General features: G+C 40.2%; 1 protein-coding gene across 7 annotated transcripts in view; it reads right to left on the bottom strand.

Moving 5' to 3' along the window:
• GRIA4 (glutamate ionotropic receptor AMPA type subunit 4) overlaps positions 1 to 25,291 on the bottom strand; it is a 221,320-nt gene that overhangs the window by 15,684 nt on the left and 180,345 nt on the right. For 4 of the 7 annotated variants that reach the window (XM_040090112.1, XM_040090153.2, XM_040090128.2 and 1 more), the window contains one exon: positions 1,533 to 1,647. The exons of the other annotated variants lie outside the window; for them this stretch is intronic. In XM_040090112.1, the coding sequence (XP_039946046.1) occupies positions 1,533 to 1,647 (115 nt within the window). The remainder of the gene's footprint in view (positions 1 to 1,532; positions 1,648 to 25,291) is intronic. 7 annotated transcript variants of the gene reach the window in all.

Raw genomic sequence — 25,291 nt, 5'->3', positions numbered from 1 at the left:
CTTGCTCCTTCAGCACTTCCCGGCATGTCCCTCTACCAGGAGATGCTCCCTTTTTCCTGCTTCATGCCTCACAGCACCTGTGGCTTGTAATTAGGGAAAGTAAGTTAAAAAAACATCCTAAGTTTGCTGTCTAGCTTTTGTCTCACTTTGCAAGCACTGTAGGCTTATGAGAAGGATATTCTAAGAAAATTGAGATATTTTAATGATTCTATTCTCTGCCTGTGACATTAAAATAAATAGACAAATAAATAAATAAATATCCCTCCCCCAGTAATGCAAAAGCTCAGGCTTGAGTAGAGGTACGTGCGATTGGGTCTAATATATCTGAACATTTTGGAAGAGAAAATAGAGACCATTTTTGAAACTGACTGCTGGCGAGCAGAGCGGTGTGGGGAAAAATAGGTAGAGCAGCAGGATTGCAGGCAAAGTGAAGGGGATCAGGAAACCAGTTCTGGGTGAGTGCAAAACAGCCCAAGGGATGGTCCCTGAGGCCAGGACACAGCACGATAAAGCAGGAGGACTAAAAAAGGAAAGAAAATAGTAAGAAAAAAAAAATATGTAGGCAACTGTAAAGAAAGCTACATAAACTCTGTATGACAAATTAGTCAAATTTAATCATCTGTATCTGACAAGCTCGGTGTCTGCACAGCTACCTGCACAGCATTCTCTAATATATTGTTCACACACAAGCACATAAATATGTATTATTGCATACTGCCTGGAACAGAAGGGGTATTTTTAATACTTCAATTCTCCCCCACTTCACCATCTTCCACATTTTTGCCTCTTTTCAACACCAGGCAGTTTCTCAAAGGAAGCTGTGAGGAAGCAAGGAAGTACTGGTACTGGCCATTAGGAAAATAGGGAAATACAGAAGGAATATGAAGCTGTTAACACCTCAGCCTAGCACGCAGCCTAAGATTCCTGTCTGATAAATTCTGCTAAATTATGCTTAGGGAACCACTATGGATTTCAATTTGTTGGAAAGATATCAGAAAATGTCAGCATGAGGATATTTTATCTGAAATTTGTCTTCCTAGTGTGGATACTTGTGTAAATTGTAATTTGTACCAGTATTGTTTGTGTCAACAATGGATCCCTGAGCCTGGACCATACATTAAATTACCCCTCAGAGACAGTCACACTGACTTTTTCCCCTTTTCCTCTAACGTCACTGAAAAATATTTTGAGTGTAGTACCATATAGTAGGAAAAAAAAGTCTTAGCTGGTGAGCAGGCTTCTGCAGGTATTTAACAAGCTTGGAAAAGGCTCACCACAATTTCAGAAGATGCATGTTTCTGAAAACTGATGATAGATCTCACCCCAGAGACCATTTACGAGTTCCCCTTGGGGTGCTTAAACAAATGCAAATATTTTTGCTTTGACAGTAATTGCATACACCTCGGTTTCAGCTGCAGGTACCAGCAGTGTTGTGCTACTGGTGAAAGCTGTTTTGTCGCAGGTAGGACCCCAGCAGATGCACCAATTACTTCACATACTGTTTACCCGCTTTTGGTGACATTGAGGCTAACCTTGGAGTCACCTCCCCCGCTGCCACATTCTCCTTTGTCGTACCACCATTTGTTTTTCAATTTGTCCAAGAGGCCTTGTTCATTCAGTTTTAAAACTGCGAGGTTAACAGCATTTCTTGAAACGATAAAACATATTTTGTAAGAAACTGCACAGCTGTTAAGATGTTAGAAGGAATGAGGACTTAAGCTGTTTATAAGCTTGATCCACACACTAAATAAACCTCTCATTTTCATATGTCAAAACCCTTGGCAGCACAAATAATTGTGGTTACTTCCAAATGTGAAAAATGTGTTTCCAGTTCTAGAAACAATTTTCAGAACCGCATGGATTTTAATGCAAAAATTCTATCAACCAACCCCAACTATTTTTGCAAAATGATGATAAAACTTTGCCTGGAATTAAAAACGATTTACACAGATTTATTTGAAGCATGTTCAGTGTGGGCCCAGGCTATTTTTCAAGGAGATGAGAAAATGTATCCCCATGTACTAAAGAGACAAGACCCAGACTGCCTGTGCTAGATGCTGCCAGTCGCTGTGTCACTACAGTTCTGACATGTAGCACTTCAGACTGATCCTGCATGAGCTGAGGATTAGGGCTCCAGAAACAAGCTGTGGGAAGAGCTGAGGAGGACTAACAGCTCACACACTGATCAAGATGCTGTCCAGAGCCAGTCAATGGAAAGCACTGGACAAAAGTGCCCAGAGTTCTGTCTGTCGGAAGCCCTGCTGTTGGCACATCTCTATATATGGACTGCAGGCTCTAGAGTGCTGCTCCCTTGGCGCATTAGAGGCTTAGCTGAAAGGCAAGACCTCGGGTCTAGCTTAGTGCCAGGACTGCAGGGACTGCCCTGCTATTCTGGGAGGAGCATCCCATGTCCCTGCCCGAAGAGCAGCTGAGGAATGGAGAAGGAAGGCGGTGATGAAGGGTGTCTGCACTGGGGCACCTGGGAACAGCGCGGCCAAACTGAAGCTCAAACACTGTTGGAAGAGAAAAAGCCAGCCAATTAGCTAAGTGCTGAGATACAAGGAGATTTTTTGGACATCCTGAGGACTTTTCCCTGGAGAGTTTATACATGCTATGCTACCACTGGATGAAAGACAAATCCTGCATTGCTAGCAACACAGTGGCATGGGCACAACAGACTGAAGGGGTTCTGTGAGCCTGGTGGCCTCCATATTGTGTTTAAATGCTCTTTTTTCAGATAAGGGAAATACCTGTGAGAGACTTCGTATCTGTGCTGGCAGAGGGGCATTGCCAACACAAAGGCTAAAGCACAGAACCACTGCTTCTGTAGAAACTCAAGGCTGCTGGAATGGTACTGAAACTCAGCCAAGAACTAGGACACAGATGGTCCTAGGATGCAGTTGCTTCTGTCATGCTCAGAAATTTTCCTTTAGATATCCAGAGAGCATCAGGACTGGATGGCAGCAGTATAGACAGTATAGACCACCATACAACCCCAAATGTAGGGTATCTGGATTTATGACAGTGACTACAGCCACTACATAACATTTTAAAATCAGTTGATAACTAATCTGCCAAGGTATTTATGCAGCCTTCATCATCTCCAAAAGAAACTTTGCACTTATTTAAGTGTACAACTTCCTATCTGTATTACTAAGACCCTAAACTTTCACATTATCCTAATTATACACAAATACATCAGTATCAGTAAAACTGTCTCTTCCTAATTTTATGTCCAGATGTCCCCAGTGCATTCATGCCTATCAGACATGCACACTCTCTCTGAGGCTTGCCCGTGGCTCTGCAGAGGCACATGGAGCAGTGGCACAGTTCATCTCCAAAGTACTTGAGAGGTGTCAGTAGCTTAACTGCTGCTCTTTGGGGATGATATGGGATTGAGAAAGATGGAGATTCTCTCTCTGAATTTGTTAATGCTCTCAAGATCTGTCTGTCAGGACTGGGTGGGATATAACAAGAACTATGACTCTCAATAGCATCCTCAGTTCAACAACAATGAGAGGATGCAGCACCTTGAAAGCACTTGGAGAAGGGCCAGGAAGAGATCCTCTGGCAGCAGGACTCTATGAAATCATATGGCACTAGAAGATGCTGGGGTTTGTGATTCAGCCTCTCTAGAGATGGTTGATCTCTCATCCCTAGAGGTCCTTTCTGATCTTAGAATGGAAATTTTTCTCTCATTTATTAAGAGAGACATCTTCCTGGCAAACAGGTACAGACAATGGTAATTCATAGTTTATGGAGAGTCCTTTACTACACTGGTCCATCGGTGGGACAAATGTCAGCTTCAGGACAAAGCTTTACTCTCTTCTGGTAATAGCTTTTCATAAAGCTCCTCCTGGATGAAAGACAGGTCCTTGCTGGCTGGTGATGAAGTTTGGAAACTAGTTGTGTATACATCTGATGTTACCTAACTTCACTGCAGTTAGACTTACATGAGATTTTTCAACAGAGATAAAGTAATTGCTTGTCTGTCCCTGAAAGTGAAAATGAGGACTGTAGGCTGTAGTGGGAGTCATAACAGGCTGCTCTTGGTGGATAAATCTTTAAGGGGAATTTAGCAGCCAGGCTGACAAATGTGGTTTTGTATAAGTGCTCTAATGGTTCACACTCCAGAGGGAGAGAAGCAATTGCAAAATTGGAATGAAATTGTTCATTTGTCCCTTTTGTTCTTGGAAGCAATTGCTTTTGAACAATTCATATTTACTACAGATTTTTCATACTCAGCTTTTCATTACAAAGCCTGTGCTTTCAGTCTGTTTGCCCCATTCAGAAACATAGCTGTGTGGCCAGCCTTGCCACTTAACAGACAGATTTACAGTACACTAAGCATAAATGTTATCTTTTTAAGGTCATTGGGACTGGGCCGTAGATGAAACACTTTTTTTTTTTTTGACACTGAACAACATTACTTATTCTGAAAATCGCTTAGGTATTTATCTGGAGCTTGCTGTCTACAAAGTCAATGTCAAAACTCCTTCTTGCTTCAACAGGATCCAAACCAAGATCTAATTTAATGCTGCTATGTCAAATTGTCACACTGGGCAGCAATAACACAAGCAGCTGCTTTGACAGCTCTACAGATGCAGGCAGGATTGATCACTCCCACTAAAAATGAAATGTATCTCAAGGAGTATCACTAACTCTCAATTCAACAAGCCACTTCATCTCAGTCTGATTTTAAAGCAGATGGGAAGCCCTATCAATCTGTCTATCTGAAAAAAAGCATCTTCAAACTACTTCCTCTGAGCTGTAGTCTCTCAAGTGTGAACATTAAAGCTCACCAAATTAGACAAAGTCCTTATGCTAAAATCCTTAGAAAAGGCTTTTCCTTTTCAATTTTTATCTTATTTTGGGTGAAGATGTTAGCTGTTAATTTTTCAAAAAAAAAGGTCATTGTCCACTTACACCTTTCATTTGGGTGTTCCAAGATGAATTAAAAACTAGGTGATGTCTTTGACAACTAATATTAGTTTGCATGTTTAATTTTGATGTTGAAGGGAAAGAGCTTTCTCACTTGCCAAATGTTTAAATTTATCTTTCAAAGCATTAAAGATTATCAAGGAAAATTTTCCCACAGTCATTTAGAGAAGCTGCAGCTGGTTGATAGTAATCCTAGAGTAATAAATAAACAAATGAAACCCATTTATGAGAGGGTTATTTAGCTGGGTTATTAGCCATATCCATAGACAGTTTCACAGCACAATAGAGAAATGAAAATAAAAAGGATGAAGTAAATGTTGGATTTAAGCTGCAATCATCACTCTGAAATTAAAATGTATTGTTTATAAATGTAACACATTATTGTCCTCATCATGTCTAGTAGGCCATGTAAAACCAGGTTAGTTTCACACTGCTTTCTCTGTTGCTTTGTTATCCAGGTCCACCTCAACATGTGGAAATAGTTTCCCTCTGTTCAGCAAAACACAGAGAATCTTTGCTCAACACTGCTGTACCTCCCAGGTAGGTTATAACTGAGAGCCTAAAACGTGAGATGGTGACTGCATTGAAAATTGTATACTGAGACCTCAGAGCCAGGCTAGATCACCCATACTCATCCCAGACAGTGCTTTGTTCTGCCACAGAGGAAGGCATTTGGGAGCCTGAGTCTCCATGGCAGAAACTTTTCTTTCATCTTAAAAAAATGAGACTGTATCCTCAATACTGTACTTACTCCAAACTCCCACTAAAGATGTTGTATTCCTCAATAGAGAAACTGACGTCTTTGCTTGCAAAATCAGGGTTTAATAGTAAAAAACAGGCAAGTGCTTTAATATTTAACTCTTAATCCTTGGTGTCACTGCACAGTCCTGCCTTTTCCATTACTCTGAAGAAAAGAGAGTCCTCTCATGTAATAGTGAAGCCAGTTAAGACAAAACTGCAGCCCTCACTTCACAAGTACTTGGGTGCATGGACAGTGATTTCAATGTATGGATCACAGTTATTTTTAACCAGCCTTTAGAATTACAGTATGAAAAACGGGATGAGAATTAAACCATTATCACTCATTTAAAATCACTGTCCATCTCCCTATAAATAAACACTAGCAAGCAGTTTAAAATATTAAGTATCTTTTTTTTTTTTTTTTTAGAAGAGCCCATCTGTGCTTGCTGTAGATACACCTTACACAGTTATCAAAAGATAAAACTACAGACAGATGACAATGGGACTACCCAGTCCCTTGCAAAATAACATCAGTGATTCCAAACAGATATCTCATTTGTTACCCAAAAGAATTGCAGCAGAGTGCTTGCCCAAAGCCCAGGGAAGCCAGCAGAGAGGTTTTCTTTGACTTCCCCTGAGTTTGGATCACATCAGTGATTAGCAGTTGACCCATCTGTTGGACTTCAGTCTGTAAGAAGCAGTGAAGGAGGCATGCAACAAATGACCTCAACACCATGGTGCACCACACTGTGGTACCCAGCTCATGTACATGCTCAACCACAGGAGGAGCATTTCCATAGCTGATAAAGACACACAAGGGTCCCTGCACCACAAGCAAATGAGATAGAGGTCCAGGCCATGAGGTCCAGGGACCACCACGGCCAACATCGCAAGCACTGCTGGAAATCTGAGACAGTCATAGCAGAACATCACGAAAAGGGACAGAAAATTTTGCCTAATGCAACACTTTCAACATCAATTTCAGCACAGCAACTCATCACTCTTTAGAAATCAGGAACTAAAACTTGAAATGCATTCTGCTTAGTAAGTTCATGCCTGTTCTCGCAGCCTAATGCCCAGAGCTTGAATACACACAACAGAAAGAAAAGGCTCTCTCCATCCTGGTTAGGCTGAATATGTATCCATATTTATGTATATTTGTATACAAATATGTATACTTTCAGCCACAGCTGCTTTTCATTTAAGTCATTCAGTTCCCAAAATCTCTGGATGCACCATGGTTCATAGGATGGGTGGAAAGCACCACCCATCTGCACCATTCAGCATCATCCCAAAATGCAATTCAAAGGACTCAGCCTTTGCCTGGTTCACAGAGACTGCCTCCATGTAGTACAGTCTCAGAATATCTGCTTTTGAATACTAAATACTGAATACTGGCATAAAGGCACAGACAGGTACCTAAGTACTCATTACAACAAAGGCAGGGCCTCTGCTGTAGGTATTTAATAACAATATTTTAGGCAGCTGGTAGAGCTTTGCCAGGAAAACTTAAATGTCTTAGCTATTTAAACAGCTTTGACATTTTCCTGAATCCCTTTCCTGAACTTAGTCTCATAAATTCTGTGTAACTGGCGTGCTAGATAGCAAAAATACTTCCCTGTATCCTGGGCAGATTCTTAGCACAGTTCTGCAGTTATCATCACAGACGGCGGCACTGTTGTTTCACTGCTAGAGTTAGGGATGTTGTTCACTTGCAATAATGAATGAGCAGGCTGTGCAAAAATAATGTGATTCACTAAGGAGACCCCACATACACAAAACCAGCCTTTTTTAAATTGCAGCCACACTGTACAGCCCATCGTCCCAGAAATGCTGTGGCCACCACTGCAGCTGCTGAGGGAAAAGCAGAGCAGAGACCCCAACCCTCCAAAAGGCTTTCCACAAATCATTCCCACAAGGGATTTCTAAGCCTCAGAAATCGCTCAGTCGCTTAGAAGTCACGTGGTGCAGAGAGATGGCATCTCTGGTTAACCTCAGGTTCTCTGAACATACAACAAAGTTCAACAGGGAATACTAAATGTTAAATGAACAAAGCTCCATGGGTGGGCCTTATGTGAGGTACGGACCAACTGGCAAAATACAGAGTCTTTCTTTCTATTACAATAAAATATATTACCACATTGTCCTATACGTTTGTTGCACATATACTTGTGCCTGTGAAGAAAGGGGAATCAGGAAACTACTGTAAAATGGGAAGTAAAACCACAGGTGTGGTGGTGCTTCACTATAGGGATTGAAACAGAGAGTGTAATGGAACTGATCAAAGAGCCTGGCATCTTCGTCCTGATCGAGCAGAAATGTGGGAGAGACAGACAAAGATAAAGGCTCCCTGGGGTAGAAGTGACCAAGAAACATATTGTGAATTTTTGTAATGATTACCAAGTAACTGATATCATAAAGAATGTATAACCTATGAGAATTGTCACCAAAAGTAGAATGCTATACAAGTGCCATACAAGAAAAACCCCATATAAACGCCTTGTACGCTCAATAAATTTGGGCTTCTGATCAGAACTCAGGATCTCCCCATCTCTCAATCACTGATACATCATCACTAAAGGAACAAGCTTTCCTGAGAATGCAGTATCACAGCCAGTGTTGGCAAATGATGATGTGTCTCAAGCAAGCTCATTTTCTTCCTTGCACTTTGGGTGTCTCTCCCTGCAGCTATCTGCTGGTGCAGCCATCATGCAGACCAGCCCCTGGGCACTCCTGGTTCAGGCTGGAGGGCTTCCTCCTGCAGGACAAGGCAAAGAGGGTGCTCAATGAAGCCAAGGTCAGTGACCTTATTCCACTTGCAATTGTGAATTGCAGTTATTCTCTCATGACCTAATCTGTATCCAACCCAGGTGGCTTGGGAAGAGGAGGCCACAGCTGCCAGGAGCCTTTCCTCGCCCCCAGCCTAGCGCTTCCTGGATGCAGCTGAGGATCTGTCTTGAATGTGCTTAGTGAAACACAAGTGGGTGCATTTTTATAGATTGCATATATCAACCATTCAAAGGATTTTTAACAGGAAAAATTAAAATGCAACCTTACCAAGCAAAAAATTAAGACCTGCTCATCTTTTGAGCTGTTTATTTTATCCATGTTTTGAAAAGCACTGATGGTAGATTGTACCATGACACAAATGTAGTGAGGTTTAAGGGTGTTTGACAATTCATCAAGAGAAATTAAGTGTAAAGCTGCACGGCACTGGCTGAATATGTTTAATAAATTAGGAATGAAACAAGCACTCTGTTAATGAGGAAGATGTAGCCAAAGCTTACATCACTGTGTACTCAGAAGGCTTGAAAGATCAATAATGTAAATATTAAAAAGGAGAGCTAATGCATGAACATTTTTACAAAAAGAAATTAACCTAAACTTTGAAGACAAAAGGCCTGTTTTCAAAGCATGTCCTCTTAAACACATTTAAGATCTTACAGAGGAAATATTTTTACTGGGATTTATAAAGCTTTGCATGCTGTCATGTTACTCGTATAAAAAAAAGCGTATTCAAATACTGAAGCACAGCAGTCATCAAAACATTTTCACATGTTAGTTCAAACAAAATAGAATCCTTGGCACTTGCTGTCATAACTTGGACAGCATTTATATTAAATAAAGAACTGCTAGCATTCATGTTGTGAGTCTTCATAATATGCTCTTGTGCAGTGGGACTCGCAGGCTTTTCTGTTAAGCTTCTCCATTTCTTATCATGCTTATCGAAGAAAGGATGTGATCCGCCATCTCAGCAGAATGCTCAGGCCCAGCTCAGGACCCACCAGAACAGCGAATGCCTCCTGAATTCCATCTTGCAAAATTCACATACCCCCAAAGAATTGACTGGTCTGCAGAAAGCCAAAGTACTGCAGAAAAGCTCTGGGCAGGTTCTGTGCAGCAGTAGAAGCTGAAGCCTTTTAAAAACATTGTTTTAAAATCCCCTGTCCAACTGCATGTAAAACACCTCTTACAGAAAAATATATCAAAATATTAGTCAAGCAATAAGAATAAAGTATTTTTACAAGAATGTATGTTTATTCCTATCTATTTAGAGATGGGAAATTTCCAGCAGCACTCAGATACTTTTCAGTTGTGACTAATTAAAATAAGTATAGCAATCTTCATTTAGCCATCCAAATAAGATGGTTAATTTCCAGGGGCAGTGAGTATGTACAGATTCTATGTATATCCTAAGTATAGTACACAGTTTAGTTCCTCGAGCTGAGCTTTGTAAACAAATATGAGCCAAACTGACACCTTGAGGATCAGCAGGAATTCCAATTAATGGGAGACCCACTGCTGCTAAAAATTGCCGTAACTACTTTGAATTCAAAGAGGTTCTGACAATTTACACCAGCTAAAGGTCTGATGACTGTAGTTTAAAATATTAATATAGATTGAAAGCTGGTTTTGCAGCAAGATATTCCAATTGCCGTATGCAAACACTTCTTGGCACACACAATTAAATATGTATTTTGCCTGTATAAAAACAACAGCAGTTGACCTGGGACTGCGACTCAGCTTGTTTCTCCGTTTCATACAAAGCTTTGCTGTAAACAAAAAAGACATAAAATTGTCCCTTGGAGAAACTGTTCATATTGGTTCCATACACAGTCATTAGCAGCAGCAGAAATGCTAGTTTCTTCTAACTCTGAGCTATTTCAATTTTTGCTAACAACTACGTAATCCTGTTCTCCTTGAGCAGTTCATTTTTTTTTTTTTAAGTACAATTTTTCTTGCTGGTTCCAGCATAAGCGGGATTATGTGAATAGGCTGCTGCAGTCCAATATGTGCAAGTCAAAATACATATTTTAAAGGCTTAGAATCACAGAGTCATGGAATGGTTTGGGTTGGAAGAGACCTTAAAGAACATCTAGCTCCAACTCCAGTGCCATGGGAAGGGACAACTTCCACTAGGCCAGGGTGCTCAAAGCCCCATCCAGCCTTTCCTTGAACACGTCCGGGGATTTGGTATCCACAACAATGCTGGGTAACCTGTGCCAGTGTCTCACCAACCTCAGCAAATCCCTCACTTGAGTGGTATTTTTCAAAAGTGTCTGAGCATCAGTGTAACGCTGTCTCCACGCTGCAGGAATCACTCTCAGGATAAGCTTAGCCCACTGCCAAGTGCCTCAAAACTCTCACCTCAGAAACATTAGTAACCCAGAGCCATTTGTGGTTTTCAAGCAGTTGAAATTTCTGAAAGAATTCACTGGAGTATTTTAAAAATCGAAATGTGTAAAATGAGCATGTTTAAGTACATCCTTCCCCACACCCAATACATAATGCTTCTCCAATATGTCCTAAGTTTAGGGTCCCCCAACTGAAAGAAAATGACAGTATTGGCACAGACAGGTTGGGGTTTCATGGCAAAGCACAGTATGTGGTTCAGTGCCAGGCAGAGGTTCCATCTGTGTTGGATAAGCACTGCTGAAAGTCAGGAAGTAGCAGCCTGAGGTGAGGGTCACAGCAGTGAAGATCTATCATACTGCATGCTGTCCCTCTCCTACTTAGACTGTGTTAGTGCAAGCCTCTTGCAATGACATTATGTTTTGTTACCCAGGCATATGTTAAAACTCCTTATGTCTCTCCATCTCAAGAAAAAACCAAATTCTGCAGTTTACTGCCTGCACAACTAATCTTATTGTTTTTCAAATGAACGATTTAACAGGACTGAAAACATTATTCACCATTACTGATCTTGGCCAGAGGACTTAAATTTTCCTTTATATATCATCTTAACCATATTTGTAAGGCATTTTAAAATTATGCTTCTGAATGCCACAAAGGGACTATTTTCACCTGGAATGTGGCTAGGAAAACATATCTCTTCTGGATGCAATTCAGTGCTTATTGAATAGAAATATGGTGTGGTTCCTTGTAACTTAGCTGTTCCTTCTTTACATCCACCTCAATCCATTTGATACCACTGACAGATTACTAGACAGCCTATTAAGATCACTGACTCTGGCTACCTCATGCAGAGGAAGATTTTACTACATCAAAATCTTTCATAACAAAGTGGGTGGCAGCTGTTTCAGCAGCTTCTAATTTTTCACTCCATTCAGCGTGTCCCAGCAGAGGCAGAAATACTGTACCTTCGACTGAGCATTTCACTACTTTCCTCTGCAGGGAGACCCAGTCCTAGGCTGAATCACCTATCCCAGAAGAATTGTTACTGTGACTTTCAAAGGGAGTCAGAAAGTATTTCTGAATCTCACTACAAATCATGGAAAATAAAATACCTTGCTGGGCTAACTGCAAATATTAGGTTTTCTGATTCCTAACCAGCCCCATATCTCAATGTGCTATATAAATGGATGTTCTATTTAGTGGGTAGCAGGGCATAATAACAAACCCAAGATTTTAATGCAGTATTGAACATACCTGGAATTTTTGCAGATTTGGTTCAAATTTGGCAATATTTGAAAAGATTTCACTCTCAGACTTCTCCAAATTTTTGTTAATGTAAGGCTGAATACACCATTTATGACCATGCAATAATGGGTAAGAGCAGATGTTGCTGTGTGTTATTTGGTTTCATATTGTATTTCATTTCTATATTGGGTTTTATAATGGTTTGTTCTATACCCCCCTATTCTCCTGGAAAATGTAACATCCTGAAGTTTGTCCCTGCCCTTCCCCCAGCCCATGTAATCCATCCCTGTCCACTCCTACCTTATCCCTGATTGGGTAGTGGCTTGTCCCCGCCTTTAGCTGCTTCCCTGGATATAAGCTGAAGCTACAGGTGGTCCGGCCTCTTGGTTTGGGCAGTGGGACAGGGCTCATGACCTAGGCCTAGGTCTGGTGCAGCACCACAGAAGAAAGACTGAATGAAGCCTTAGTTTCACTCCTTGGATCAAGTGCAAGACCTCCTTCCTTTGCCATCAACAGGGTCTTGCTCTCATGCTAAGGGAAAGGTTCTCAGCCACCTCCTGGGTTTTTGGACCCTGAAGAAACTCCTTCTAACTGCGGTTTGTCTCTTGATCTAGACGGGGTGAGAACAGAGCCACAAGCTGCTACGTCTGAAATGCTCTTTGTCTGTTTTCTACTCCTTTTGATAGGTTGCTGTATTTTCCTTCTTGCAAGCATCTGGATCTCACAAGAGCATCTGATTAGTGTAGGATGTCTTTAAGACTCAGAAATGGCACAAAAACCTCAGGAATCATGATGGAGTAACTTCTGCAAGTAAAACTGCTCAGCTGAGCATCTCTGCATGCCTTTTTCATAAACTACCTCACTGTCAGCTTATGATTCTCCATAAAAAATGATAAAAGTCCTAGCTAATTTTTCTGAGATGTTATCAGAGAAGAGTCATACAAAAGGAGTTGCATTTAACCACTTTCAGAGTGACAGATATAGGTGTCTGTGGCAAGAGCTGCAGTGAAAGAATAAACCCCAACTTCTGCCATCTTTCCAGCAGCTGCATTTGGGGGAAAAACAATATACTACTGCTGTTGTCAGGAATTCATGGAGTATCCCCATTCAGTTGAATTCATAAAAAGAAGCACGGCCAGCAGGTCAAAGGAGGTGATTCTGCCCCTCTACGCCACTCCTGTGACTACCTTCATCCAGCTCTGGGAACCCCAGCACAGGAAGGACAGGCACCTGCTGGAGTGGGTCGGGGGGGCGGTGGAGTGCGGGCAAAAAATTGATCACAGGAACGGAGCAGCCCTCCCATCAGAATGGGCTGAGAGAGCTGGAGTTGTTCAGCTCAAAGAAAAGTGGGCTCCAGGGAGACCTTATTAAGGCCTTTCAATACTTAAAGGGGGATAATAAGAAAGATGGGAACAAAGCTTTTTAGTGGGTCTGCTAAAACAAAACAAGGAGCAGTGGTTTTCAGCTAAAGGAAGGCAGATTTAGATTAAAAGAAGGTAGAACTTAGACTAAGCATAAGGAGACAATTTCTTAGAATAAGGATGGTGAAACACTGGAATATGTTGTCCAGAGAGGTGTCTCATTCCTGGAAACATTCCAGGTCAGGCTGGACTGAGCTCTGAGCAACCTGCTCAGTTCCTGCACATTGTAGAAGGGTTGGACTAGGTGACCCTTAAAGGTCCCTTCACATTCAAGCTATTCTGTGATTCTGTGATTCTGTGATTCTGTGGTTTTATTTATATCTATATCTTTATTTTAGGAACAAGTCCATGCTTGTTCTGTTTCTAAGGTACTGTTTCTAACCTTTTGCCTGTCTGGTTACATCTTTCAGCCATCAAGCCCCTAGTCTCACCTTAATGAGAATGAAGCATGAAATGACTGTGAAGCCAAATACCATCAGCATTCTGTACACTGCTAAAAGTCCTGTAATACAGGCAAGTTCTTCAAGAACTTTTTCCCAGTAAGAATAGTTTACTCCACAGGGGAAATCTGTAGGGCAAAACCTGCTTTTTGCTTCTGAGGGAATTCTTTGACTGACATCAATGTCCATGAAGTTATTAATGAAACATGGCCACTATGCCAAAAGCTACTGGCAGCACAGAAATCAGGATGGATTCTTGACTTATATGGCTGCCAGAAACAGATCACTAATTCATGAGATTTGCACAGTTGATACACTTTTGGCAGGTCTAAACTTAGACCGAGAAGAAGCATGAGGGATTTCTGCAACATTACATTCTTGCTTCTTTGTGCCTCCATACTGATGTTTTTCATAAAGGCAATAGAGGAAAAGATTTCAGCTAAGACATGTTTTCTTAGGCTTATGATGCAAGCACTTTGAAGTTCATTACTTTAATTAGAAGCAGAGAATGGAAGAAAAAAACAGGGGAGCTATTTCCCAGGTGGGAACTGGAGCTGCAACTGCAATTCAGACAATAAGAACACTGCATAACTTGTGCCCTAGTGAAATGCTGGCTTGTGTTTTGCCTAATGGCAGATCAATACCATACAAATGAAGCAATTACAGTTGTGCCATATAAAGCCTTATTTGGTCAGCAGCCAAAATGGGGATTAGCTGGAAGAGTTCCTAGGACATTCTGTCTGAATATTATTGCAGAAGTTAATGAGGAATATCTGATATGCTTAGACAAACATAAACAGTGCCAACAACCAGATGAGATGGTTGGACCAATAACCAGTGTGCTAATTAAAATGACCTGAAGCCAGCTGAACATCAGCCCAAGATCAGGTGAAATTATCACAAGGGCAATCCAATCCCTCTGGCAACCAGCTATATGATGTCACCATTGATACAGCCATGTACACAGCAGCAAAATCTCCGCCGTCCACTTAAGCATGGCGCACCTTTATTTTTGCCCAGCTCTGCATCCCTATACTGCCACTGGTGGTGGTGAAAGAAAGACCAGTCAGCACAATACAGTGGTTCTGCCAGGACTTTACTGTGTCCCACTCATTCTCACCCACTGCACCACCTGATGGTGTCCCTGCCCCCATGGCAGGGGTTGGAAAAAGATGATCTTTAAGGTCCCTTCCAACCCAAACCACTCTGTGAAATGCAAATATAGCAGCTCTCAGACCAGTTGGATCAAGCACAATCACATCAATATGGTAACACATGCTTGTAATGTTTCATGTACAAGCAGCTAGGCTACAGAGAAAACACAGTACTAAAAGCACTAATAGATCGCTACAGTGGATATGGAGATACAAATAATGTAATTACTGTTGTCCTGAACACATGCCCATGTGCCGATTTTAATTTAAAAAGCCATATGGAGCAGGATCCACTGGTGATGGAGATTTCTGCCATTGCTTTCTAAATGGAACATAAAATGTGGTCATGGAACACAAAACGTGGTCATAGACCACAGACTGTTTCAGAAAGCATTAATCAAAGTTACAGTTTCCTCATTGTTTTCTCCCCAGAACAGTTTCTTTGACCAAAGACCCTGAGAAATCTACCACATTTATCCTGATGCATCACCATGTTTATCACCTCCACGGATTTGAAACAATCATACAAACATCTGGAGTGGGAATGGGCTTCAAACATTAGAGCACAATAGACATTATGCTATTAATCTTCACTATTCCTCTGAGGCTGATGGGCTGTTGTCATTACCCTCAATTAGCAAAGGTGAGTCTGAAGTAAGAAGGTGCACTGATCTCCTCCAAGACTCCCAGGAAATCTGGGCAGGGTCATTAACAAAGCTCATCAGTGTGACACGACTTCAGGCAATAAAACTTTATTGCTTCTCAGAAATCTCTGTCTTTTTAGACAACCATTCATGGAGAATTTATCCTTCTGGTCTCCCAGAGATAGACTAAGCTTAAACTGCTGTGTGTATTTCCTCAATTCAGTCTTTAACCACAACATACTCCTAATTTTTCCTGCCAAAAGTGGGAGACAGCCAGCCTGAGTGGCCTGACTCTCATAACAAACAAACTCTTCCACATTTTGACCCACTCATGGGTTCCAAAACAGTCCATGCTGTCAATCACTCAGCAGGTATATAAAACTGCTTAGGAAGTTAACTGCTCTTTTTTCCCTGGCAAAGAAGAGGTGTGACGCAGTACCACTTACTTCACTGGCTTCAGATTCTCTCACTCTATTTTGCTTTTCCAGCAAGTAAATTTTATTCAGGTGAGAATCATCATCTTGACATATAATTCACAGAAATGGTAACTGAAGCCTAGTGGTCAGGAGAATACCTTCTACCATGCAGGAAACATATATATCACCTTCCATAAACTACTACAACTTTCCAAATACTCCTGTAGCTCCAGGAGATTCAATATGATGGCTGAAGATATCCTTATCATAGTCGTGATTTTCAAAAAAAGGATCATAGCACTGTGCAGTCTGGAAAGCACCTAAGGAGTTGTCTGGTCCAAGCTCCTGCTCATACAAGGGTCAGTCCTGAGGTCAGACCAAGCTGTTCAGGGCTTCAACCAGTCATGTTTTGTAAACTTCCAAGGATGAAGCCTGCACAGCCTCTCTGAGCAGAGCGTCACAGTCAGACTGCCCTCAGGCAGTCAGGGGAAACAGTTCCTCCCTACATCCAGTCTGAACTGCTCCCATTTCATTTTATGTTCATTGTCACTGACCTTCCTGCCCTACACTGCTGGGAAGAGTCTGGCTCCATCTCCTTGAAGACCCTCCCTTGGGCACTCTGGGATGCTTTAAGGATGCCCCCAAACCATCTCTGCTCCAAGCTGAACAAGTCCAGCTCTCCCAGACTCTCCTCACCAGACGAAGTCCATATCCAGTTCCATATTGATCATCTTCCATGAAATAGGTTCAATTTATTGATGTTTTCCTAAATGAGGAGGCCAAAAAACTGATGTCATGTTCTAGATGCAGTCTGAATGTTTGCAATTATTTTATCTGATGCAACGATATCTCCTCTTGTGGCCTACAAATTGGATGAACTAAAAGCACTCTAATTGGAAACTGCTTTGGATAATTGCCCACTATCTAAAAGAGATGCCAAAAATAGCAGCCTGCTTATTTAACTGTGACAAGAAAAAAAATCCTAAATCCTCAAGAAACTGTGATGACTTTCTGTTCACTTTCAACTACACTTTCATCGACCGAGTTTGCATTAAACTGAGAAGTCTGAACTAATTGTCAGGTGTTCATGTGGTTTCAAACCCAAAAATAATATCAGCGGCTATAGAATATAATCAAAATAGTATCATATACTGATTAAAACCTGAGGAGCTGGATCTTAGTAAATGCAGAGCATCTGAATATGGGTTGGTCCCCTAGCTTTGGACAGAGGACATTTTCTTTTTATTTAAAACCAATAAAGAAAGGAGCATCCTCCTAAAACCTGTCTCCTAATGTTTTGTGTTGCAAGCAGTAAAAGGCTTTTGTGGAGACCTTAAAATTCAAGGTTTTGGTTGAAAACCTAAAAATGTGAAGAACTGTCTAATAATTTAGGCACATGAAATATAGACAATTTGGGTTTTCTAGAAAAAGCTGAAATTTTCTATAGGAAATAACTAGATCCCATGAATTTTTCTGCAGGCTTAATAGTTTTAAGATCCAAAATAGACCTAAATCACACAAATGACAAAGCAAAAAATGTGTGAAATCAGGTGTCTGCATTCATACCAAAGAATCCAAAGATCTAATTCTACATATAGAAGCCTCTTAAAGACATAGTTGCAAATCTGGGCTGCACTAAATGGAACCATATCAGCAACAGATGGGAAAGAGCCTGATGTGTAATTACGTTCAGAGAAAGCTGCACATATTCTGGAGGTAACAGATGGGCTGCCAGATGTTGGGGCTGCTCTCACCTGCAGGCCTCATTCATCCCTGCTGCTAGTAATGGAAGATTTGGAAGCTAGCAAGGGATCTAGATCTTCCTGCTCAGAGATGCTATTCCTGACCAAGAGGGAAGGAAAAAATACTAAAAAAGCTCTATTTCCTTTGTGGGCTGGAGGCAGATTATTTTCATGTGTTCTTTTAGAGTAGAAAGAAGTACCTGAAGTGTAACAATAAAATAGGTCTCTGTATCAGGTCAGGCTTGGATCATTTTTATTCAGTTGACTTTTGGCTTTAAAAAACTGCAGGGAAATTTTTTTTCAAACTTTGACTACAGAAAACTACCATTCCTGCCAAAAATTAAGAGTATTGCAACAAAAGAACACACAGCATTGTATAGCATAATGTGATTTGCTAAAAGATATAGTCAAATAGTAGATAAATCTTTTTTCAGGCTTGATTTAAGCTCTCACTCAGTGACTTGGTTAGAATAGGAAGCAGAGGAAGGAAAGCAGAAAACAGGAGTAAGGCATTGAGTTATAAAAGTACAGAGACTATCTCTAGCATAGCTAGAGATAGTTGAGAAGAGCACTACTTTTCATTCTACCTCCTACCAGACACAAAGCAGACCAGTTAAGAGGAAAAATCATTGATCAACCACAAAGTCGCCATTTTATCAAACAGTATTTTAAACTTGTACTGTTCAGTGAGATACATGTATGGCCATTTTTATTTGGAACCTGACCTCCTTGGGAACATTCTGATGATGGAAAAGAGCTGCATCTTAGAGCTGTTGTGTCAAGACACACAGTAGCTTAAATTATACATTAAAACTTCTGAATCTTGTTTTGTGCTGTCAACACTTTTTCACCTTTCATGCTGGGATGTTCAGTCCATAATGCCTACTCTGTCACACATTGTGCCAGTCTGAGATACCATCCTCAGTTTAAAGAAATCAAAAGAAAGAAAACAAACTTTTGGTTGGGGATTTCTCACAAGAATCAAGGTTGCACAAAGACTAAATGGCCATTTTATGTCTCTTGGAGTCCATCTAGTAGTTACTGTCAATTGGAAGTGGGCAGTTTTGCAACTACCACACAGATTAATCCCAAACTATTTTTCAGGTGCTATTTGTTCCCCAAATGTCATTTCCACAGAGTGGCATTGTTACAAGCTGCTGAGATGTCTTTCAGCAGTCTGCTCCCTTGCTTTAGTCTACCTACAATTTACCTGAACAATTATTATCTTAGTGGGATAGGCCTTTTAGCTGTTAGGAACTGTACCATCTACTTCAAAGGGCAGTTCCTGGGACTTGACACCTAAACAGCCAGAGAGTTGTAATAAAAAGAAAAGAGAGAAATAATAACGAGCAGCATTGTTAAAATATAAAGGGCTGCATCTTGCCCTCTGCTGAGATGCTTTACAAGGGATTGGGGAAATGGCAGGGAAAAGGGCAGGAGAAAATTACTTCTGAAGAGCCAAGAGGCAGCGTTTATTTCTCAGGGGATCTATAGACTGGAAATAACCATAACCTTTTGTATGTGGGGATTAGTGCTTATCAAAGGTTTGTAAAAGTCCAGAAAATCAGTAAGACGTGTGCACAGCAATGGTATCAGTATTTTTGAGACATGGCCTTTGCTGATATTCTGAGGTAAGTTCATTGGTTATACTTAAATATATACTTAAATATATACTTTTTACCTGTCAGAGAATTCAATAGTCTGACAGATTTAATTTGTACAGATTTGTTATTTTCAAACTCCTATCCTGTTTGTATTCAAACAATTCTGAAACAGACAAGTAAGAAAAGAACTCTGATCTTTTTGCTGCCTTGATTTCTTTCTGATTGTAGAAAACAAGCTTGTTATTGAACTTTTCCTGGTGCTGACTACTTCAGACTGGCCCAGTGCTTCTGTAGGAGAGTAAAGAAACTTTTAGTAATCGCTAAATATCAGAATGAGAAATGTCTTGTATAAACAGCTTGTAAAAAAAGTAATTTTTTTTAAAGAAGCAGACTCGTGCTTTTCAGCCAATACTAAAGCTGAAGATACACAATGGTATCTTCACCTTTTACACTGATTATACTGCTAATTTAAAAATACCTATTGCCATTGAAATATTTAGATTAAAAACAAAACAAAACCCCACTTTCTATGCAATGGTTTTACTGCTGTTTCCATGCTCTGTTCTTTCATTCCTGCTCAGAAACACTTAATTTCACAACTTTTCTGACTAAAATCCCAAGACCATCCTTGGAGTAAGGAGCAGGATGACACTAGCAGAGAGGCACCAGAACCTGACAGTGTGACCAAAATAGGAGCTGAGCTTCTTGGAAGAGCTTTGCCTTCCATCCGTTGCTTCTACTGTCCTTTGTAGTGTAGGAAAACAGAAATGGCAGCAGAACATATTTCTGTGACTTTTGCTTTCTCCTCCAAACCAGAGAGAGCTTTGTTCAATTATGAATCATCCCTGAAGTCTGAGAATGAATACATCCTGCTAGTGGCAATGAAGAAACAGGCTCTGTGAGGCAAGGCAGGTGAGAGATGGCTCTTTGAAGTACTTGAAAGATATAGTGATTTTTCCAGCCCCCCAGGTCAAAGAAAATTCAGCAAGTGCAGCATCATGGACACTAATGAGTTGTTTTCTTTCATAGACACAAGTATCAGAAATTATCTCAATAGCACTGCTCTTCACTGCAATTTGGTTACTTCAATCAGGATTATTACAATTTCCTTCCGCTTTAAGTAAAGATTGCAAGAATGGGTAAAACTCCTTCAAGTAGAAGATTTTGCCTCAATACATTTGCTTGTACATCTTGCAATGGATCTTATAAGTCATCATCAAATTTGCCCCTTTTTTTGCTGCACCATTTTTGCTCAGGGAAGACCCTTATCTTGATTGAAAATTATGAAATTAATCCAGCAGGCATGACTGGGGAGCAGAGCAAGATGGGACTCTAATCTCTGTTCCAAAGGCTTTATATTTACTTTTCAAATAGAAACTCTGTTTTTAGACAGAAATAATCCAGGTAACCCAAATTAAGTATGCCTCCCAGGCTCAGCCGAAAGAACAACTTGCTAACGTTCATTGTCAGGTTCTCTTCACTGGTCTTCTTTTGACCCTTGCCTTTTATATTCCTTCCTAAGCAGTGGCCCATTCTCTGCCTTTTTACCTAGTAAGTGTTATTTTCAGTTGATAGAAAACCTAACAAGCTCTGAAGGATCTGACCTGCTTGAGAAATATCTCAGCTATAAGCTTTGACACTGAATGGTAATGAGGTGGTAATTCAAGCCTTGTTATGCCCACAGTGAAGGGAAAAATATTATTCAAAGTCATACAGTATGATCTACACCATCAGTCAAACAGGATCATGTTTACATATGTATAAAATGCTACAGATTACATTCTAGTTTTCGTATAATTTGGTATCACAGAAAGAAATGACCTTGGAACATCCTGGTAAGCTGACTAAAATCCTGTTCCTTTAAGTATCAAAAGACCAACCCATAATTATGCAGGGGTTTTTGCTTTCTCCAGTGGCCCTTGCTTCAAAAGTGTAGAGGTCAAACAGTATTTTCACATCACTTATTTTAATTATCAAACTTCAATTATTCACCAGTTCTCTCTATATCTTCTCTACGTCGTATATAAATAACATCAGTTTCTAGGTCCTATGGTGCTTTGCTGAAATGACTCTGTGAATAACACACTGATTAAGGGCAACACCAGACATTCTGGCAGGAGAAGAGAAATGTGAAAAAAATCAAACCTGCTTCCTCTGCGTATCTTCTCACTGCGACAGTTGCTTGTCTTCAGAATGATCTGGGGAGGCCTTTATGTGCCAGCGTTGCCAGCCAGAAGACAGCTAACCAGCAAGAGAAATACCCATTTTTCTCTCTGAAGTGCCAGGACTTGCTCAGAAGAACATGGGCTGCAGATGTTATCAGGATGACCCAACCATACATTACCTATTTCTGTACCTTTCTAGAAATATGAACATGCCATTGAGTGAAGAATGCAGCCCAGATGCACCAAGATATAATAGTTACATCAACAATATTGGTTAAAAAATAATAAAAAAAAATTTATAAAGACCTTTGAAAACTGAACAATATAGGGTACACTGAGGAGTGGTCCAAGGAAATGCTTCCTTTATGATACAGTACAACTTGTACAAGGAAGCTTTACTGATGGGAAAAGTCTATTTTTCTAAAGATTCATGGATTTCTGCAGTATAAAACCATTGAAAAACAACAGTGGAAGAAGTCCGCTTTAGTAAACAAATGTTTACAGTGTAAAAAATTTGGATGGCCAGCTCAAACATTTTTCCTAGTTCTTTTCTTCCTCAGAGGAAGTCTGTGAATATCATACCTATCCTTTTGTACACACAAATCCAATCTTATAGCATAAGAAACCAGAGTATGTAAGACATTTGGGGAGAAATGTTTTAACCTGTCCTTACAGTTGACTGCTGAGTAATGACTCTGATGGTTTTCCTGCAGAGCTTGGTGTGAATTACCAGCTCACTGACCTACAAATCAGAATAATATATTAAGTTCACAATAAGCAGCTTTGGCAATGAATGATGAGCTGGGTGTTCCTTCCACAATAAACTCCTTATACTCTGGTGTCCAAAAACATTGAGGACAACATTTGATAAAAGAGTTTAATAGTCCCACTGGAAGAAACTATACTATCATATTGTTTTTTTCAGGTCAATGAGAAAAAGAAAAGGAAATATCACTTACCAAAAAAACCCCCTCAAAAACCAAAAAGTGTGAATATTCCATACTATGTAAGGTCTGCCAAAATTTCATATGAATGAGCATGCATTACTAAAATAAGTTTTCTTCCAACACTGAATTTCTAAGGAACCACAGTAGGTATATCTGTCAAAAGCAAAGGTAATATTGCCAACTGTAGTACCACATTGAAACGAAACAATGAAAGAATGGCAATTTTAGAGATTCACCTCAGGAAAACAAGGAGAAGGTGAAGTCAGTGAGATCAAGATGGTAGATTATAGAGCCCATGCACACAAAGACTCCCTTCATAAAAGATCTCTATCTTATTCCCACAGTTTCATTTTTCTTCAAGAAAAAGTTCCTTCCACCACAGATCTCTCACTTCTACAGTAAATCTCTTTCAGCTATTGCACATTATATTACATAAAACAGGAGAATCCATACACTGTTGACAGGGCACCATTTTGATGCCTTTTGCACCTCAAGCACTTTGCAGTGCAGGCTTCTCCCATGCTTGGAATGGAAACTCAAATCTCTAGCTTCACTTGTGTTGTACTTTTCACCTAAGTTGCTAGAATGATTGGAAAGTTACATCTGCAACACTAGCATCACTGGTGCACCCTCAACACCGCGCACCTTATGTTAAACACGGTAAAGAACGGATAAAGAGTCAGTTCATGTCACCAGATGTCACACTGCAAAAAACCAGCAGATATCAGCAGGCAGACCTTTTTGCCTTCCTCTCCAGAACATGAAGAATTCTTCCTAAAGTCAAACTGAGTTAATCCTTTACTACATAAAAAGAATAGAGACTTGAATAATGGAATATAGAATCCCAGGGTTTTTTTAATATATATATATATATATATATATATATAAAAACATTAACTGTAATTCCAATAGCAGGAATTTATTAGAGCTCTGGATTTCATGAGGTTGGTGAACAAATATCACCAGTCTCCAAAACACATTGATGCATCTAGTTCAAGTTTTTCTGTTATTTGTCTAAATCTAATCTTCTATTCTCATCTTCCTGAGCTCAAAGTGTCTTACCAGACATTTATGACCTTGCAGGTTTCACTCATCCATGCTCCATACTTTTGGCTACAGGACAGGACAAATGTTCTTAGTTAAAACAGTAAGAAAAAAAGTTAAAACTCCTCATTTTTTAGCCCAACCTGTCATTCCCCTTTACATAAAACAGCCTCAAGGTACAAAAAGCTGAAAAAGCTTTTAGTGTACCTTTGAGAAAATATTGTCCTTAACTCCTTTTTCATTACCTCTAAGAGTGGAAAACTCTTTCATGTTCTTCATTATACAAACTTGTTTGTGATGCCTACATATCTAAAACAGAAAAGCAGAGGCATGCAAGGCACAGGACTTGAGTAGTACGAGATCTCCAAGCGTTGCCCTCTGAAAACACAGTTACTGCAAGTGGCAAGGCAGATGACCCAGGGGTGGTCCACAACGACCAGAAGTCTGGCCATGAGAACATCTGCTAATGACAATACTTTTACAAAGGCAGGTCTTGCTAAGCGGACAAGCAGCACTCTCTTAACCACCTTTGAAAGCACCACCTTTGAAGAAAAAACCTTATTAGTTCACACTGAGTACTGCACAGTGGCTTTGGAAAGATACCTACCGTTGTGGGAGGAAGAAACAGTAAGAACAGTTGGGTAGTGCCATGAGAGAAACTCAGTCTTTGTTCTGATGAGAGCCTTTGCCCTCAATCCCACATTCTTTCTCAAACACATCAGTCTTTTACAACATCAAATAGAAATGAATATCACTGAAAAGGAAGGAAGGAAGGAGACACACGTGATATGTGGTGTGGAACTGCCCATTGGGCATAAAAGAAACACACATCAGGCATCTCCCATTCTCCTGCATTCAGTGATATGCATTAATCGTAACACTGCACCAGCACTGAGAATAAATCTTTCCAATTAGGCAATAGGTACTGGTTGAACACTGCAGGAGTGTAGCATGAAACCCAACAAGGAAGAGTTTTGAATTAAAATCCACTACTCTGCTCATGTGTACAGTCATGAGCAACAGAGAGACCAGTCCTTGGATCTCTCTAAAAGGTGGATTTAATCTGCATGAACCAGGTGATGAGCATGTGCTCTGTAATGAACATGAGCCTGGTGATGTGATGGTTGGGAACCATCCCTAATCCTATGCTACAGGAAAAACCACTTTCTGTCAGTTAGGTGTGTGAAAATATATGGTCTGGTTCTCCATACACTCACATCAATTTTATTCAGATGCTACTATATTTTCAGGGAATAAACTCCTCATTTATATCATTGTAAGTAGGAGGAGGATTAAGACTAAAATACTTCTAATGAAATAGGCGTTCAAACAGTTTAATGAATAATTTGATTTGAATAATTCATTTTGAAAATTTGTTATTTTTCCCTAGTCCTGAACAGACCAAAGATAGCATTTGAATGTTTAACTTTTATATGCTCCTTGCAATTATTTGTGAACTGCATCAAGTAATTTGTGGTCCACATATAACTCAAATAGGAAATTATGATTATTAATTAAAACAGAATTTACAACTCCCATAGCAAACTATGTCTTTTGACTAATTTATGTAATGAGCTTGCTAGCCTGCCCTTCATGGATTTCAAACTGCGTGTTCGATATTTGCAATTATCTGTGCAGACAGCAGTTACAT

Source organism: Hirundo rustica, chromosome 2 (genome assembly GCF_015227805.2).
Source record: "Hirundo rustica isolate bHirRus1 chromosome 2, bHirRus1.pri.v3, whole genome shotgun sequence".
In the NCBI taxonomy this organism is placed as follows: domain Eukaryota; kingdom Metazoa; phylum Chordata; class Aves; order Passeriformes; family Hirundinidae; genus Hirundo; species Hirundo rustica.
This window is presented reverse-complemented; position numbering and strand designations above follow the sequence as displayed.